The 19,339-nt window shown below is 37.6% G+C and overlaps 2 protein-coding genes across 4 annotated transcripts in view; both read right to left on the bottom strand.

The window, feature by feature from the left end:
* HGD (homogentisate 1,2-dioxygenase) overlaps window positions 1-1,176 on the bottom strand; it is a 45,359-nt gene extending 44,183 nt beyond the window's left edge. For both annotated transcript variants that reach the window (XM_037524572.2, XM_037524574.2), the window contains exon 1: window positions 1,001-1,176. In XM_037524572.2, the coding sequence (XP_037380469.1) occupies window positions 1,001-1,015 (15 nt within the window). In that variant the 5' untranslated portion in view covers window positions 1,016-1,176. The remainder of the gene's footprint in view (window positions 1-1,000) is intronic.
* Window positions 1,177-7,425: 6,249 nt separating this feature from the next.
* Window positions 7,426-19,339, bottom strand: part of RABL3 (RAB, member of RAS oncogene family like 3) — a 48,598-nt gene continuing 36,684 nt past the window's right edge. For both annotated transcript variants that reach the window (XM_037525480.2, XM_037525479.1), the window contains 4 exons: window positions 19,112-19,262; window positions 12,222-12,293; window positions 9,623-9,661; window positions 7,426-8,734 (listed from right to left, as the gene is read on the bottom strand). In XM_037525480.2, the coding sequence (XP_037381377.1) occupies window positions 8,669-8,734; window positions 9,623-9,661; window positions 12,222-12,293; window positions 19,112-19,262 (328 nt within the window). In that variant the 3' untranslated portion in view covers window positions 7,426-8,668. The remainder of the gene's footprint in view (window positions 8,735-9,622; window positions 9,662-12,221; window positions 12,294-19,111; window positions 19,263-19,339) is intronic.

Genomic DNA, 19,339 nt, shown 5'->3' with positions numbered 1-19,339 from the left:
AAAACTTGTACACCTGTGTCAAGCATTTTCAGGATCCCTATCCATTAAGGAGCTGTTCGATTCTTCAATCTCAGCATCAGTTAAGGGCCTTATAGAAATGCTCACAGCTAGTATTCCAAAAAGAACACTGTGGTCTGACCCACCTGACTTGAGACAAGGTTCTGGGTAATTCTATTCAGTCTCACATGCATGTGCTGGCATTGATACAAGCCTGGGCTGGACAGTAGGCACCATTTTAGACACTGGGGACACGCTCTCCTTCCTTGGCTTTAAGGCACTTAGCCTAGCAGATGCCACCAAGATATCTCCTGGAGCCTGGGCTTTGGATTCAGAGAAACCCAGACGAGAATCAAGTTTCTTTCACCTATCTGTAGTGACCTTAATCTCTCTGAACTCTTTTTTACTGATTCAATAAAAACAGGAATGTCATATCTCAGATTTATTTTGAGGATTATGAGTTAAATTGTAATCCATAGTTAAATTCATAGTTAAATTGCCTTGCACTTAGTAGCACATAACCCACACACACATTTCTCAATTACCACTAAATAATATAAAAGAACTATTTCCTAGAGGAGCTGCTAGGGTTTCTACTGGCCAAGGGCTGATTGGGAGCCTCAAAATAACCAAATAGGTTTAGCATATCGAACTGGCCCATGAGAAGCAGTCCAGGAAGCTGCAGGAATAGGAACATCCCGGGGAGCTGAGGATGGGAGACAGAGGCCATGAGAAATGTGCTCATGGCAGGGCAGACTTTATGATGTCTACACATTCCCACGACCATATTAAATGAATACCAGCAAGAGATGGACAATAAGAGCTTCATCTATTCATCACTTCTCTGCACCCCAGCCCTGTGTCTTCACCACATGAAGCCTCTAAACACAGGAGTTTGGACTAGTGTCCCTTGCGGTCCTTTCTAACTGACACCCTGAGAATCTCAGAAATATCCACAAATTTTTGGGCGAAGAAGCCACAGCAAATTTGGCAGATACTTTACCTTCAGCGCCTGCATTTTTCTTCTGCTGCAAGGATGATGAATTCAGGAAACCCAGGCCCACAGATTATATGCAGCCAGCCCAAAATGCTTCTGCTTCTCCTCCAGATCACTCTCCAGTGGTTGTTATTCCCACTGCTTTCTGTGCTCACTGATCAGCAGGACGTTCAAATTGGCCACAAGAATTGCCCAACCGATAAACTAGGGGGAAAGTTCAAAATGCTTATTTCTCAACTACTTACACAATTGTCTTTGGTTTGACTAAGTTCAGGCTTTTCCTAAAAGAGTTTGCAGAGGCCTATCTCTTCTTTACCTGAAATCAAGATTGACCAATTATTTGTTCCAGTTAAAAGGAAGCGGCTAATGGGGGCCTCCCTGGTGGTGCAGGGGTTAAAGTCTCAGCACTATCAAGCTATTACCAGACACTTCAGCATGAGTTCCATCCCGGCAAGGGAACTGATACAGTTAACAAGTTTGTCTTTCCCCATTTCTTGCAATTCCCCTTATCTAGCATTGGCAGGATTGATGGCTTGTCTTTCCCATTTGTTGCAGCTTCCCCTCCCCTTGGGAAGAAAAAAAAAAAAAAAAAAAAGCTGGCGCCACCGGTTTCCCTGCAGACCCTTCCCCCTCACCCTAAGGAAAACAAGTTGGCGATCACCCGTCTCTGTGCCTTGACACCTTCCCCTTCCCTTAAGATGAAGGAGCTGACACCCATCCATCTCCCTGTTGAGCTGGCGCCCACTTGTCTCTGTGCGGACCCCTTCCCCCTCCCCTTCGCGGACCCCTACCTATCTCCCCCTGTACAAATACCCCTGCCCACTGCCAAAGAGCAGGACGGTGGTTTTTCGGACATGAGTCTGCCGCCCTCCTCATTTGTCGACAAATAAAACCGCTTTCCTTTTCCTCAAACTCAGTTTCCTTTTATTGGCTGAGGGAAACTGAGGCCGGCGTTCGGTAACAGAACTAACCCACATGGCGCAACAGACCTCTCCTGTCTCTCCTGCTGCTCCGCTCAGCAGTGTATTTCAGTAGATACGCCCATTGTGCTCCCCACTCTGTCTCTGGTGAATCTTCTAACCCGCCACACCTCTGGCCTACACCCTAGTTCTTGTATGCATAAATAAAAATAAATCTTAAAAAAAAAGGAAAGAGGCTTATTACTACAGGCAGAGGGCTAAGGCTATCTAGGAAATGCACGGTGGTAGGTAGGCCTGCTCTGTGTGGCAGAGGCTTCTCTACTCAATCCTGACTCAGGCTGGGAAGGAACAGGGCAGAGTGTATGTCCTCTGAAGAGCAGTGGGAAAATAAATTGTTTTCTGACATGGATGGTTACACAAAGCTGCCTGAAATGGGAAGGGCCTATGCAGCTCTCCATGCATGCCTCCCTGGGATGAGTTGAATGATCTGTGAAGAGCCTGAAGCACTTCATTTAAAGCAAACAGAAATATTTACCATTGTTCCTCTTAGTTTCTTAAATACATTTATTACTCCTATAAACTCTTAAGAATCTTGTTCCCTAATGCCTTTATTCCTCTGAAAACAGAGCAAGGGAACCTTTTCCCCAACTCTCTTGTCCTTCATCTTGGCAACTCACTTCAGCCATGGTCAGGTATCATATTTGTGGTTAATGGTATTCAGGAAGGAAGAAACTGTGTAGTGAGGGTCTGCTTGTACCATATTTTCCCACAGACATGCCCCCATTTAATTTCACAAAATAATCTTGTAAATTAGGCTTTATTATCACAAACTCAAACTTTATTATCACAAACTCAATATAAAAGGGTAAAGTACGCTAGATGATTTTTCAGGATAAGGCTTTTTTAAAAAAAGGTTTATTTATTTATGCATACAAGAACTGGGGTACAGGCCAGAGGTGTGGGGGGTGAGAGGATTCACTGAGACAGAATGGGAAGTAGAACAGGCGGATCAACTGAAATACACTGCTGAGGGGAGCAGCGGGTGAGACAGAGAGGTCTACTGACATGTGGGTCACTTCTTTGGCCTAGGATTGAACTCATGCTGCAGTGGCTGCAGACAGCTTCATAGTGCTGCATCTTAACCCCTTGCGCCACCAGGGAGGCCCCCAAGATAAGGCTTTTATGTGAAACTTGAATTTTTAAACTTTGACTACTAGAATGAATGAAAGAACAAACCATTGTGGTTGATTGCAAAAAATGTTCACAAATTTCTCCCGTCCTTATATGCCTGTCCCTTTGCATTGAGACTTTGCTGCTCTTCCTATCATGAGATGAGGCCTTTTTCATACCTCCTTGAATCTAATAGCAAACACAAGTAGAAACTTGAAAAGTGCTTGTGCCTTAGGATTTGTCCATATCTGGCTGCTTGAGACCACCATGCAAAGAAGCAAGGGTAGCTTCCTTGAGAATGAGAAACCACATGGACAAAGGGGCCAAGTGATAGCCAGATGTGAGCAAGGCAATTCATGACAACAGCCATGAGTGACCCAAGGATAGACCAGCAGAACTATCAGCTAAATCTAGCTTAAATTGCTGACCCACAGAATTGTGAACAAATGGAATGTTTTATTACATCCTACTATGTTTTGGGGTGCTTTGTACATGGTGACAGACACTTGATGCAATTATATCAAAAACCATATAAAGCAGGTTTGAAAGTGCTTATGGGTTTCCAGTTTGAAACCCTCCATATTTGAAACCCAGTTAGACCTTCTAAATGGGTCCATGCAATCTCCAAAGGTCCCCAGGTTCCAGCACACTGCAGAGCAGAATAATTTTCCTGTGAATGCATGAGGTGGTAACAGAGAGGATCAGACCAAAGGTGCTATGTCAAATAAAGAAATGACAGGTTAGCAAACTGTGCTCTGATACCTGGAGCAAGCAGTTCATAGGATGTCTCATCCTATTGTCAGCATAGACAGGTGACATTGTAGTGTTACATAGGCTTCCCTAGAATTTAGAAGCAAGCCTGGGATGAAAAGGGGATGCAGACTACAGTTTAAGTAAGGCTAGGCTTTTATTATTTCTGTAATATGCAGACTCAGAATCAAGGGAATTCAAGAACTATTTCTTACATTTCTGAGTTTATAAGTACAATGGTCTTAAATCTCTATTGATCCTGGAGATTAAGTCTTGGGTGGTTCGGACAAAAAAATGGATGAAGCCAATAAAAGACAGACACTTTATTACTTTATTTTTCCATAAATGTTCTGTGTTCTTTCCATTCAATCAGTTTTGATGGCAGATTTAAAGATGCGTTTGTTCTTTCCTAAGGTGTGAGAGATTTACAAAAAAGCAAGAAAGTGGTAACATATCCTTGACTGGATGAAAATTACTTTGAGAGGCCTGAAAATCTTTAAAATTGAATAAGCCTATCTCCAAAGTTTAGAAATTTCTCGTTATAGGCTAACTCTGTATCTTGTTTTTCCTGGTGGTTTTTTTTTTTTTTTTGGTTAAGTTTGATAAAACAAGTATTTGCTTTGTAACTATTTTTACTTTTAGTAAGGCAGAAATTCTTCCATATAAAATATAAAGGATTTTCTTAAAAACTATTCTAGGAGTTTCCCTTCTTATCACTAGTCATATTAAGACTTTTCAACATTGTATACCCTAAATTTATATAAAGTTATATATCAATTAAATCTTAATAAAGTTGGGGATAAATAGTAACCTGGTTGAAGCCTATGAACAAATAAAACACAGGCATAGGTGATTCTACATCTGTTGACCTTCCATTTTAATTAATATAAGCCCAGACTCATTAATTCATTTTACAGTAATTGAGGACCTGCTATGCGCCAGACCCTGGGAATACAGAGATGCCATTATAAGTATGCCATACACACTATTAAGAGGGAAGAGTTGAGGGGACCTACAGAAGGGTATAGGGGGGTACCTTGCCCTAACTAGGAGGGTCAGGGAAAGCTTTCTAAAGTGTTGGATAGGCACAGAACAGAGGGAAGAGCGCATACAAAGGCAGAGAAATGGAAGGTCAGTGCAAAGTAGTGTTTAGGGAAATGTGACTAAAACTGCTATGTAGTGGAAGAAACCAGTGAGCAAAGGGGAACATTTAGACAGACATTTCAAGTAGGGGGAGTTTGAATGGGGGGGTGTCTTCTGGGCCTGGTGATTAGCATTCAAAAAGAAGCAGGTTATGTGTAGGGGCAAGGCAACTGTACTGGGGCAGAGAGTGAGTGTCACAGAGCAACAAGAACAGATGCTGACAAACAGGCAGAAGATGGATTCAGTGTTTCCACATAAGGGGAACATTTGAGGTGAATTTGATAAGGACCAGGAATTGGAGATAGCAGGTCTCTGCCACACCCAGATTCTAGCACAAGATATATTTACTCTCTGCAGTAGTTCTGGAAGAAAAGTCCAAGAAGTTCCAGACTCTCAACCAGGAAGGGGGAGTAGGACCAAAACCAAGTATAATAAGTGATGATGAAACCTGCAGCCTCATCTAGTGGCCTTCTTGAATGCTATTGGCAAGTGCTTTGCCATCCAGAAGGAAATTGGATTCTTCTCTAGGATGGTGGCCCATAAACACATTTTGATAAATGATTATTAAATAAGGACTACTGGAATTACATCTTTTAGTAAAGTGGGTGCTCCCCCATTAATTCATATATTCATGAATACTTATTATTTCTAACTCTAATTTCTAGAATGAAGCAAGATTCAGCATCATTTAATAATTTTTTTTTTTGGTTAAGATTCAGCATCACTTAGTGCTATTTTTGGGATTTACATGCATAAGTGTTGAGAAAATTTGCTGACACAAGTATGAGTGGAAGGAATTTTGTTACAGCATCATTCACTTCTTCTGATTAAGTACCAAAAATCACACATAGTAATCTATTATTAAAAATTTTTTAATGACCTATCAGTTAACAACTCAATTAAGTTCTTTTTAAATTTTGTTGCAAGCAAATAATTGGAAACATGATTGGGAAAGGCTTTGTTAACTAACTTGTGGAATCAACTTTATTACTGTTCACCGAGAGGTGCTTTGCTAACTCATTAAGAAAGTTTTGGAAAAATAAAAAAGTTAATTTTATTCACATCTGCCTATATAATTATTTTTGATAAAAATGTTAAGTTCAGTATTTTGATAGACCAGTAGGAAGCCTTGCCATGGAAGAATGTGCCAGCTTTAAATATTTTCACAGATGCTCTTTGCTTTGTTCTCAGTCATTTAGTGAAACTAATACTCCAAATTTCCCTTTTGTTGGCATTCTGAAAACATTTATACCCTCTAGTAATATGACATAGTATTGTTGTACTAGTGGTGAGATGTTCAATTTCGGTAGTAGACAAAAGGCAGTTGCGAGAGTAGAGGGTGGAAATAAAAACTAATATTGGGCTGCTCATAAGCAGATGATTTTAACATATATACACATGAGGAAATTAATGATTTGGAAAATGATTGCCTCAAAGCTGGGCCCTTGCACCTCTTGGGTGGGGACACATACCTATCCTAGTTAGGAGACTGACCAATACTGAGAGTGAAAAATATTGTATCCAGGAAGCTGGGTTTGTTACAGGGTAACATGAAAGAGAGTATGACAGGCCTAAGTTATGCTAGAATGGATTTAGAAGAAGAAATTCTGTATAGATGCCTCCGAGAAAAAGGTGGTTCTGATGAAGGTTTTATGTCTTGGTTGGAGTTGAGGTATTTTCTCAGGAAGACTTAGGAAAAAATTATGCTTTAAAAACACTGTTTTGAAGAACACTGGCTAATATTTTGGCAAAGTCTTATTTTTGCTGCAGTATTTGTAGCACATTTACTTTAGGTAAAAAATTATTTTTTTGTAGAAAACCGTAATTCAAGGAGTAAAGTCTGACAGGAAGAAGAAATGAAGTTAAGGAGTACTATTAAGTTTTCAAGGTGAATCCTGAAGCCAATGATGGGTTACTTTTATTTTTTAATAAGGAAGAAAATAAAGATATTGGGGTAGGTCTTTTTTTTTAGGTAAGAGGAAGAAAGAGGAGCAAAGGGAAGGGTCATTTATCTTTAAACATAAAGATCTTTAATTGGTTTAGGTCTTTGGATATGCATTTAATTTTTTTTTAATTTCTTACATCATTGTTCATTTTTGTATAATATTTTGGATATGCATTTTGTTTCTACTTCCTAACTTCATAGCCCTGTCATCGCACACTTGTGCCAAGTTCTACATACAGATCCTGATATCCTTACATCAAAAAAAGAAATCAGGGCTACGTCTTGTGGTAGAGGATGCAAAGAAACATTGGAGAATATTCTGGCACTACAAAAAGTGCTTAAAACATCCTTTCCCATATTTCCAGTACTGACTTTATAAAAGCATACTCTAATATTCTTAGTTTAATATTTTCTTTTAGAATACCTTGATTTCTAAAGCACTTCTGAAATTTAATTAAAAATGGAATAGAAATTAAACTTATTGTTTTCCCTTTGGTTTTCAAATGAGAAGTGAAACTGTATATTTATTATTATTATGTTTTAATATGGAGCACAATCAGGAGTGTAAAGACCTGCAGCAGAACCAAGAGAAAAAACATGGGTGAAAAAGTGTTGAATAAGGCAGCCAATTATAGTTTTTGGAAAGCAGGTTTATATATTAAAATAAGAACTGGGACAGAGAGAACTAAACAAGTAAGAAAGATGGGTTAAAAAAAAAGTACCAACGAACAATTACGCATACACATACCCCCTCCCCCTGCCCCAATTTTGGATTGTGAAGTGCAAGAATCCTAGACCATAATTCATGTAAATGTGTTGCTGTGGTGCTTATTTTAACTTCTCTCCATAAATAGACTTAGACACAAAGAATAATATTCTTAGTTTACTGGCTACAGTAAAGGGACATTTCAGGAGTTGACTTTTCCTTTAAAAAAAAATAAAAACTGAAGAGACTGTAAATATCTCTACTACCCTTGTGCAGTTCTTAGATCTCACCCTACCTATTTCCAAACAGAAAAGAGAAAGAGTGAGACAGTTGTAACCTGTAAAGAGTGAAGGATTTAGTGAGCTGTCAATTTCTCATAGAATTCTTCTTTTCTGTGCTGCTGTTCTCTGTGTATTATTAATCTATTTATATTTAACTCCAGCTATTAGTCCGCCTCTTCTAGCCACTGAGCCATTTGTAAAGGAGAGGAAAGAAGACAAGGGTTGCTATTATTAGGCATTTTTGTGTGTGATGAGGGTGGAGACAATTAACACAATTTTGCTTCTTTGAAAATGACAGAGATTGTTTGGGGTGGACAACTCAGGACTGGTTAACATAACCTTTCCCCTGAAGAAGGTAAAACAATAGAGATGCATTTTTAAAGTACTTAATTAAGCCTTCAGCAATAAGTATGGGAAAATTACAGAGCCATAAAAACCCTCCAGTTCCAAGCAAGAGTAAAATTTCTCTGCAGCACTCTGTCACTACTCATTTACTGCATCATTTTGACAACATCTCATATTTCCACAAGGCTTTTATATAACCTACAAGCAGGGGCAGAAAGGTGAGGAACAGAGGGAATAGGGACAAAGTTTGGCCCTCCCACGCTGTCACTCCTCTGTTTTCCATTAAAGGGTGAGGCTGAAGGGTGGCATTTTAAGATGATTTCGTTAGGACTGCGACATTAATAATCAACACAGCAAGATGAAAGCTGTGAAAACTGCCACTGCTTGTTCACTCTTCCAAAGGATGAGTGTAATTCAGTCATAATGAAGGCTCTTTAATGTTCCTCCTCCAAATCTTTTTCGATCAGAAAAGCCTGGAATCTGTAGACAAGAAAGATAATCATTACGTTAAATCTCAAGGAGGCAGAGTTCCAATGTTAATAGCCTTAATATTTTTTCCTTTATTTTCTGTTTTTGTATGTCAGCTTGTTGTTCTTTAAAGAATCACCATTCTGAGGTTTTACTCAGAAAACCAGAGCAAACTAAATAGTAAAAATAAACTCAACTGAATGGAAAACCTTCACAAATTGGTGACAGTGTCATTTAAACCAGAAAGGACAGTGAAATCTCTTAATATTCATCTATTGGACCTTTATATGAATTGTCTGAGTGTGGTAGACTCTGGAAATATGCCTTTGGCATTTCAAGCAAATTATTTTCTTCTTTTATTTTTTAATGTAACCTTATTCTTGGATCACTTTTTTTCTTTTTTTTTTTTTTTTATAGACGCATGTTTTAGTTTTATTTATTTATTTGTTTGTTTGTTTTTTGTTTATACATGCACTGGGTACAGTCAGAAGCACGGGAGGGTGAGAGAATTCACCAGAGCCAGAGCGGGGAGCAGAGCAGGCAGAAGGACTGAAGTACACTGCTGAGGGGAGCAGCGGGCAGCAGGAGAGGTCTGCACGCCAAGTGGGACCCTCCTCCAGTGGCCGGGGAGCAGCCGGGGATCGAACCGGCGCTGCAGAGGCCGCGGGCAGCTTCGCAACCCAGCGCTCAACCACTGCGCCACCGGGGAGGCCATGGATCACTTTTTTTCTTAATTTGATTTTTTTTTTGTTCTACTTAGTAGTATAGAAGACAATCAGTTGCTTATGCCTATAAAGATTTCCCCCCACCTTATTTTTAAGCTATTTCTGAAAATAAATTTGGAAATCACCTCTTTCTAAATTTAAGAATTCATTTTATCAAGAAAAGCTGGATACTGACCTGGTTACCTTCTCTTAAAAAGTATCTCTTCTCTATGACCTGTGAGAAACAAAGATTTTTAAGGACTTAGCACATATACTGGTAAAACAAGACTAACTGCAAAGACCACCAATGGGATTACAAGACATATATTCAAGTTAAGTCTTTTAGTAGCCATAGATATTTAATGCAATGAGTTAAAACTGGTGCTAGTGAGATCAGGATTGTAGGAGTATTTCCAGAAAAGGTTGCCTCACTCTATAAACTATTAATGATAGATCAAAAAATAAACAAAACAACTAAATAAAGAGACTGACATAAGAAATATACATTTCCTAGTGGGGCAGCAAATTTGGCTCTAAGTTTCTTAGCAGCCAGTTTCAAAAGGTACTGCAATAGGTATTTCACTATTACAATAGTACAGCTTTCCTTATGAGTAGTCTGTGTAATCCAGTGAACCTCCACATTCCTCTAGTACAATAATAAATTCTTAGTTCCTCAATGGAGACAGATGACAGAAAATCAAAAGCAGTCAACTAGCTTCATTTTATGGATTTCATCTGTATCCTAATTCAGTAGTTTCAGAACTGTTTGCATTTGGTCAGCAGGAGAAGCAATGGATGTGTCTGCATAAATCCATCACTACTACTGAAAAGAAGCCTCAATATATAGCTCCTAATACAGTGAATTTAAGAGTACCATGCTTTCAGATGATAAGAAATATTTTTAAAAATAATGAATTGTGTTCTAACACTTGAAAAATGCTATTTGCAAAGGCAGTATAATTTTTACATTGGATTGTGGTGATTAAGAAAAGTCAAGCAGATATGAATACAGATTAGTTGGATATTAAACTCTGTAGAACACTGTAATCTAGAGTTACATAGCTGAGATTGCCTCTGAATAAGAACAAAGCATCTCTTTCCAGGCCTGTGCCAGCTTGCTTTCACTGGCCTGATAGACAAGTCTTTGACATTCTTCCTATCTCCAAGACAATTGCTAGGTTACTTTCAGCCACAAATGACTTAGGGTAATGTTAAGTTCACTGGTCCCAAAGATAGAAATATTTACACTAAATTCTCTAAGATATGAGGTATAGAAAACTGGGTGAAATTTAGCTGCCAGGTCCCTTGGTTTCAGGTAACCTCTTAGTCTGGAGGTCTAGCCAACAATCTACTCCACTTGCCTTTCATTGTGATTTAGACAATGAAGAGAGAAGTTACCTTTTTTTGTTTTTTTTTCATAATTCTGTACTCTCAGCTCAGTCAATTTACAATATCCTTCTCTTACCAAATTTCCTGGATTTTTAAAAAAAAATAAAGCTGTACCCGATAACTGGGGTCATTCTGGTCTATAACTCATTTTTTTCTCTAGGATATAACGTCTTACATCTATTTTTTAATTTCAAAATTCAAAAAATCATTAAAAATGTAAAAAACATAGTATGGGATCTTTCCATGTCAGACATAGACCTATAATAAGTGGTTCTTAATTGTGGGAATTTTGTACAGGCTCTAAAGCAAACTGAAGTTCTTACATTCTAAGTGTCAAAACAATGTAGAGAGAAAATCTGATTCTTTGCAGTGCTTCTCAACATTTTTTAGGTCATGGCAAAGAAAATGCTAGAATTTGCAACCGTACACAGGGGCAAATGGAAGGGGCTGCTGGTCGCCTAGCCTGTGGAGCTGCCTCTCGTGGTACACCACATAGGGTATACCCCAGGTGCTATACACCACATAGGGACAGGTGTGGGGCTTTTCTAATATTGACATATTGGACCAAAAGGTCAGATATTAGGTCCTTAAATAACTAAAAGAAAAGTGATTCAAAAACAAGAGTTATGAGGAGGGAGATGTTTTCATTGGGAGATAAAACTTAAAGGGAAATATAATACTGAGATTAGTATTTTTCAATAATATAGGCTATTTTAATAATGCCTCCTCTTTTACTTTACTACGCAATGTGACCATTGGGCAAATGACTTAAACTTGGTCAGTACTACGTGCAATGTAGTCAGTCACTGAAGTCAGGGCTTGTGAAGGAAAGACAAACAAATGCTCTAATTTCCCAATATGCTGAGTCATTCTACATTTTCACAGCAGTTCAGGAGAATAAGATACTAGCAAAGAGTCAATAATTGGAATATAAAGTTTTCTGATTTGGAAACATTAAGGAATCAAGAAGATGATATAACCTTAAAAGTAATAGCAATGCTTATGGGAAGAATATTAATAGCTAGGACAGCAAAAGAACTCAGAGCTTTAACTCAGCAGAATCTCCTCAGTTTAGTACTTTTGTGGGGATAGCGGGGGCTGAGTAAGTACAAAAGACCTAGAAAATAGGGAAACATAAATTGTTTGAAGGAGGGGAATCAGGCATCTTTAAAAAAACCCCATTGAAATCCAGTAGCTTTCATCCTTTGCTTAGAGAACACTGGAGATAGAATCAATACGTCAGCAGTCCTTGAGCAATTATGCCAACAGATAAGAGAGATCAAAACAAGTATTATTCAGGCTGTGAAGTTCAGGATGAAGGAAGAAAAGGACAAAGCATTCTACAAAGAATTTAAATCTCATAATATATAAATTAGGTTTAAAAATAACTTAATTGAAGCCATTACCTTATCAAAAAACCTACTGAGCTTGACAGCATTGGAAGAACCTGCAGCTAAGTAGCGTGAATTTGTGCAATCCTAGAAGATAAAACATTAAGATTCACAATTAAAAGTCAGGAAATATAAGCTCTTTGTTAGGTATTACTGTTCCTGTTGCACATTTCTATAGTAAAATAATCGGCATAATATGTAACATTCAACTGATTTGCATACAACAAAGAGGAACTGTGCTAAAGGAAGATAATATCACCAACACTGTTATTTGAGCAATTTTAAAAGATAATGAACCAGTCAGTGACCAATTATGTCATCAATTATAGAAACAATTATATCATCAAGTGACTCATAAAGGAAGATAGTACTATATCCTACTAATAATAAGACCAAGACAAGAATCAGGTAATCTACCAACATTTACCTTGAAAAGCAGAAATTGAGTCATTAAAAACAATAAACACACCACTTTTTAGTACTAGTGCTCAACTAAGTACTACACATTTCCTTATAAATAGTAAGAAGCATGAAGATAAAGAATTTGAGGAGCAAATAAAGAAGAAAATAGAATGTGATTTATAGAAATAGGAAACAAGGAATTAGAAGAACAAAAAGGAATTCAAAAAATTGTCAGGGATTTTTTATTCATTGACTGTAAGGCACTACATCTGTTGGCAGGTCATAAAGATAATAAAAAACAACAGATCTATTCTGTTGTTACTAAATATCCATAGCATGTTGTTACTAAATATCATACACTGTTATTTTTAATAAATAAAAAATAAAAATATTATTTACATAGGACTTTTAGAAATAGGGAAGAAATGGGGTCCAGAGGAGAAAAAAAAAATCTGTAACATTACAATTAAATGACTAGATTACAATAATTAGTGAAGATGTTCAAAATCTTCCTATCCTTTTCCTGGAATTCCAGTGTTGTGTTGCCTTTGCTTGTCATCACTGACTTGCCTGTCATGTTAAGAGAGAGCAGTTTTTTTTTTTTTTAAGATTTATTTATTTATACAAGAACCGGGGTACAGGCCAGATGTGCGGGAGGGTGAGAGGATTCACCAGCGACAGAGAGGGGAACAGAACAGGCAGACTGACTGAAATACACTGCTGAGGGGAGCAGCCAGGCGAGTCAGGAGAGGTCTGCTGCGCCATGTGGGACCCTAGCAGGCTGGCTGGGATCGAACTGGCGCTGCAGAGGCTGCGGACAGCTTCACAGCGCTGTGCTCAACCGCCTGCGCCACCGGGGGGGCCTGAGATAGACCACATTTTTACCTCAAATGCCACCTGAGAACAAACTATGAGGATATTATAAAGGCTCCTTTGCAAGGATATTTGTCAGTTGTAGATGTCTATGTGTCTTAGGATATTACTAGTTATATTGTTGGTGCATTTTCCCCTTCCCTCCCCCCAATTATATATATATTTTTTTTCTTATAAATAAATAAATCTTTTTTATTTTTTTTTAAATAGAGGCATGTTTTATTTATTTATTTGTTTGTTTGTTTGTTTTGTTTATACATGCTCTGGGCACAGTCAGAAGCGCGGGAGGGTGAGAGAATTCACCAGAGCCAGAGCGGGGAGCAGAGCAGGCAGAAGGACCGAAGTACACTGCTGAGGGGAGCAGCGGGCGGCAGGAGAGGTCTGCGCGCCATGTGGGACCCTCCTCCAGTGGCCGGGGAGCAGCCGGGGATTGAACCGGCGCCGCAGAGGCCGCCGGCAGCTTCACAACCCAGCGCTCAACAGCTGTGCCACCGGGGAGGCCCCCCCCCCAATTATATTAACTGCAGTGAAGTTGGTTTACATCATTTTGTTTTAGGAGTACAGGTTCAAACATCTACATATGTAAGCTTTCACACCAGGCCGACCACCATATTTCCAATAATACTCCACCATGCTCCACTGTACTCCTTCCCCTTTTGCCCCCCACTCCCTTATTCCCACATCCTCTGCCTCCTCTTCTGGTTGCCTCAGTTTTGCAGTCAGATGTCAAGGGTTTGTTATTGTTTTGGTTTTATCTGACCTTTTGTTTTGTTTCTCTATACTCTACATGTAAGGGACACTATCTGCTATTTGCCTTTCTCCCTCTGACTTACTTTGCTTAGCATAATCCCCTCCAGTTCTATCCATGTTGTTAGAAAAGTCAAGAATTCATTTTTTTTTTTTTTTTTTTTTTTTTTTATAACTGAGTAGTATTCTATTGTGTAGATATACTCCATCTTCCTAACCCACTCATCTGTTTTGGAGGGGCACTTGGGCTGTTTCTATAGCTTGGCTTTTGTAAATAATACTGAAATAAACATAGAAGTGTATACATCTCTTCAAATTAAATGCTTTTGTGTTCTTCAAGTAGATACGTAGGAGCAGAATTAGAGGATTATATGATAGATCTGGATGTAATATTTTGAGAAACCTCTGTACTATTTTCATAGGGGCTGGACCAGTCTTATGTTCCCACTGACAATGTATAAGGGTTGCTTTTCCACTATATCCTCATCAGTGCTTGTTTCTGGTGTTTTTGATATGGGCGTGAGGTGTGAGGTAGTATCTCATTGTGGTTTTGATTTGTATTTCCCTGATGATAAGTAATGAGTAGCATTTTTTTCATGTGCCTGTTGGCCATCTGTATATCTTCTTTGGAGAAGTGTCTATTTAGCTCTACTGCCATTTTTTTTGATTGGGTTAATTTTTTTCCTTTGTTGAATTGCATGAGTTCTTTATATACTTTGGATATCAGCCTTCTGATGCATGATGTGCAAATATTTTTATTTATTCTGTTTTGTAATCTCTAAGTCCACATGATTGCTTTCCAGTGAATTTTGTAACCACTTATTTTATCCATATACAACGTTTCTAGGCTCACATTTTAAATTCTGGTTGGGAACTATATTTTCCAAAACCACACACCAAAAAAGTCTACAACAAACGTTTTAATGATCACAGGGTAACTAGAAAAATCAAAGATCTTCAAAACCAGCAAGCTTTGACTCCAAATATTGGTCTCAACACTTTTAGAGAGTGTGACATTGGATTAGGTTGCTAAACCTTTGAAGTTTACTCATTTAAGAAATAGGAATAATAAGGCTTAGCTCATAGGGTTTTTGTAAAAAATGAGGTAATACATGTCTGGTATAAAACGGATACTGAAATATTAGCTACGTGCTCTCTTCATTCTAAAGAAATGCTACTAGACACAAAAGCACTAATATAATAAAAGATTATATAGGTATTGGATTGGTTGAAACACTATTCCACAAACTGTTGTACATGAAATAATGTTTGAACACATTCATATAGCAGTTGGGGTATGTAAGAGACAAATTTTACACAAACCTGTGTTAGTTATGTTTTATGAAACTAATATTGATTACGTAAAATATCAGAATGTTGAAAGACTTTAAAGATGATTTCTAATAGCACTCAAGTGCTAAATACAAAAAATAAATCAGACAGCAAAGAAAGAAAATCTTCTCCAAACCTAATTCTAAGGCTCTACAACTTCAGGTTGACCAGATTAGAATCTCTATAAAATCATAGAGATGAGAATTTTGGGATGAGAATTTTGAAGGTGAAAGAGTCCTTTTCTATTGATCCTGGCTGAGAACAAACCCTGAAAATATGTATATCTAAATAGCTTGTCAAGGTTAAGAAAGAAATAAACCAGGGAAGATGCTTCAAAATGATCACTTCGAACTAAACATATAACAGGAAAATTTGTGCTACAATGCAATAAGCCTAACAGGATTAAAACAATAAATAATCTTATTTATGACTTACATAATTTGCCCTTTATTCAGGCACAAGATGGCAATTTTGATTCCATCTTTGATGTACTTGTTAATTCTTACTTTTCTAAGTAAATTCATACAGTAATCAAGAATATGATCCAGCAATTCCACTCCTAGGTATTTACCCAAATGACACAGAAACATCAACTCCAAAGAGCACCTGCACCCCTATGTTTATAGCAGCACTGTTTACAATAGCTAAGCTTTGGAATCAACCCAAATGCCCAAAAATAGATGACTGGATCAAGAAGATGTGGTACATATACACCATGGAATATTACTCAGCATTCAAAAAAGATAAACACATGCCATTTGCAGCAACATGGATGGCACTGGAAGGGATCATGCTCAGCGAAATAAGCCAGAAAGAAAAAGAAAAATATCGGATGGTCTCACTCATAGCAGGAATCTAGAAAACTTAAATAAGGGACCAGGAAAATGAATAACTATAAGAAAGTGAAAATCATAATCAACAAACAACTATGAACCAGAGATACTTTATGAGGGGAGGGGGGCGGGGGGGAGGGATTGGGGTCAAAATAAAGGGGTTGCAATTGTTTGGGGAATATAAAAATAAAATGAAAAAAAAAGAATACTAGCACTAATACTGTTACCTTTTTTTTTTTTAATTTGAGGCTTTATATTTACTTGTTGACCCTTTTTGAGTACTAGTTCTTTTTGAAACTCTTATCCATTTTTCCTCCTCAATTTTTTCTTCTCCACATAATCATGACTCTCTTGGTGGTTCTGCTATGTTCCTGAAGTTATACACTGATAAAAGGACAAAAATGGAGATGGTGTGTGCCAATGTACTACCAATAGAGTACCTTTACATCTTCTTAAGAATTAAAAGATGGCTGTCTTTGCAAGTAAAGTAGGAAAAATATGTATTTAGGTGACTGTCTCAGAAATCCACAGGCATTAAACAGATACATTACAAAATACATTAATCACTGAAATAAATTAAGTATATTCAATGGTAAATTCCCCATTGGAAATAATGTTCAAATGAACATTCAACAAGGGTAAAATGTAGTCTATGCAGCAAGAATCCTCTGGAATATCATGGTCTAGTATGCACATCTGGGGCATTTACACTGAATTTTCTGAGGTGGCACTGAGAAAAATTAGATACCTCCACTGCAAAATAGAATGTAAGAAATAATGACAAGGAGAAGTTGGGGGTAGAGGTAGGGATGAAATTAGTGGTGTTTACAAATGGTGATTCACAGAGTTAGGGCATCAGAACCACCTGAGTCATTTGTTAAAATTATAGAGTTGGGTCTTCCTGTGAAGACCTTGTGAATAAAAAGCTCCAGCTGTGAGGCAGTTATTCAAAAATTTTCACAGGTACTGTTGGAAATATAAATACAGGTAACTGTCGATCTAGATGATTTCTAAGTGTTCTTTCAGTTCAAAGATTCTAAATATTAGCTGAAGGGTAATTAAGTGGAAAATAGGCTTAAAGGTAGAGCACAGGCTCTGGAGTTGGGGTGTCTGTTTGACCACATAAGGTTGATGTGAAGACAATGTATGTGAGATAGTGTATGCAGGATAAAGCTTGGCATGTAATAAGTACTTAATAAATGCTAGCCATTAGTATTAAGACACCACTACCAACACACATGTAGAATGCCAATGCACTGAATATGTTGCAGAAATTCTACTTGTGTTGGCCAGAATACTTCTCTGGGCAACACAAACTGGCTTATATGAAGAATTTTTCTGACCCTTTTAAGCACCCAGTTCTAACTGAGCTAAATATCTTAGGAAGGGATGCAATCTTCTGTATCTACCTAAGTTTATTATAACTATGCTTATAAAGCATTCCGAGTTTACAGTTTGTAATTTTCCCATTTATCTATCTTTAAGGTAAATTCTTTAGTTGAAAAAGCAAAGAGGCTTTTCTAAAGCAAGACTAATCAAGGTACAGTATTAGTGACCATTCTTAGCAATTTTGATTTTGGTGTGATTTTCAAAAATCTTCTCAAGAAAAAGCCCATGCCAACAGGCATATGAAAAAATGTTCAACATCACTTGTAATCAGGGAAATGAAAATCCATACCACAATGAGATATCACTTTACACCATTGAGAATGGCACATATTAAAAAAACTAGCAACAACAAATGTTAGCAAGGATGTGGAGAAAAAGGAACTCTCCTGCACTGCTGGTGGGAGTGCAAACTGGTCCAACCACTATGGAAAGCTGTGTGGAGGTTTTTCAAACTACTAAAAATGGAGCTTCCATATGAACCAGCAATTCCACTCCTAGGAATCTACCCAAAGGACACAAAAACATTAATTCAGAAGGACACTTACACCCCTATGTTTATTGCAGCACTATTTACAATAAGAAGCTAGCTATTGGAAACAACCCAAATGCCCAAAAATAGATGACTGGATCAAGAAGATGTGGTATATATACACAATGGAATATTACTCAGCAATCAAAAAGATAAACTCATGCCATTCACAGCAATATGGATGGAGCTGGAAGGGATTATGCTCAGTGAAATAAGCCAGAAAGAAAAAGAAAAATATTCATCTATTTCACTTATAGGAGGAATGTAGAGGAATCAAATAAGGGTCAAGGGGGGAAAAAGTAATTATAATAAGTTAAAAATCAAAATCAACAGGCAACTATAAATAAGAGACACTCTGCAGGGGAGGAGATGGGAGAAGGATCAAAACTGGGGTGGGGAGAGCATAAGTGACGATGGTGATGGTACATGGGTGAATTGGTGATGGGAATTTCATGGGGGCTACACATGACAGGAAAAAGCATACATTGTACACAAGTGAAGAATGTAAAATATATCTAAAATTTTAAAAAAAGAAATAAAATATTTTTAAAAAGTAAAAAATAAAAGAAATAGTCCATGATTTACATTTTCATAGAACAAAGTTTGAACATTCCAAGGAGGCTGAAGTGACTGCCAATCTGGCAGTTTATGTTGAGTCCAATTTTCATTATATTTTGGATTAGAACACAAATAGTGTGATTTCAAGTATAAAGATTTTTTTTGTGAGAGTATAGAACTTGTGAAATCTTTGGTTTTGCCTTTACCTGATAATACAAGCATGCATTAGTAAAAATACACACCAAATTAATCTCTTCTGCATTGAAATCCTCTGCCAGGAAAGCAGTCCTAGTTAAAACTTCATGGCGCTTGGTTTCATGAATCTGGTCCAGTTTAGTCCCTATTACCAACAATGGGATTTGGTTATCAGCAAACTGTTCCTGGTCATAATCCCTGTGAACAAACAATGAAGAGTAGAATTTACTATTCTGATGTAGCTGTATATTTAAATATCATTAGCTTACACTATT

The sequence above is a fragment of the Talpa occidentalis genome, unplaced genomic scaffold (genome assembly GCF_014898055.3).
Source record: "Talpa occidentalis isolate TD23 unplaced genomic scaffold, MPIMG_talOcc4v2.1 talOcc4.4, whole genome shotgun sequence".
NCBI lineage: Eukaryota > Metazoa > Chordata > Mammalia > Eulipotyphla > Talpidae > Talpa > Talpa occidentalis.
This window is presented reverse-complemented; position numbering and strand designations above follow the sequence as displayed.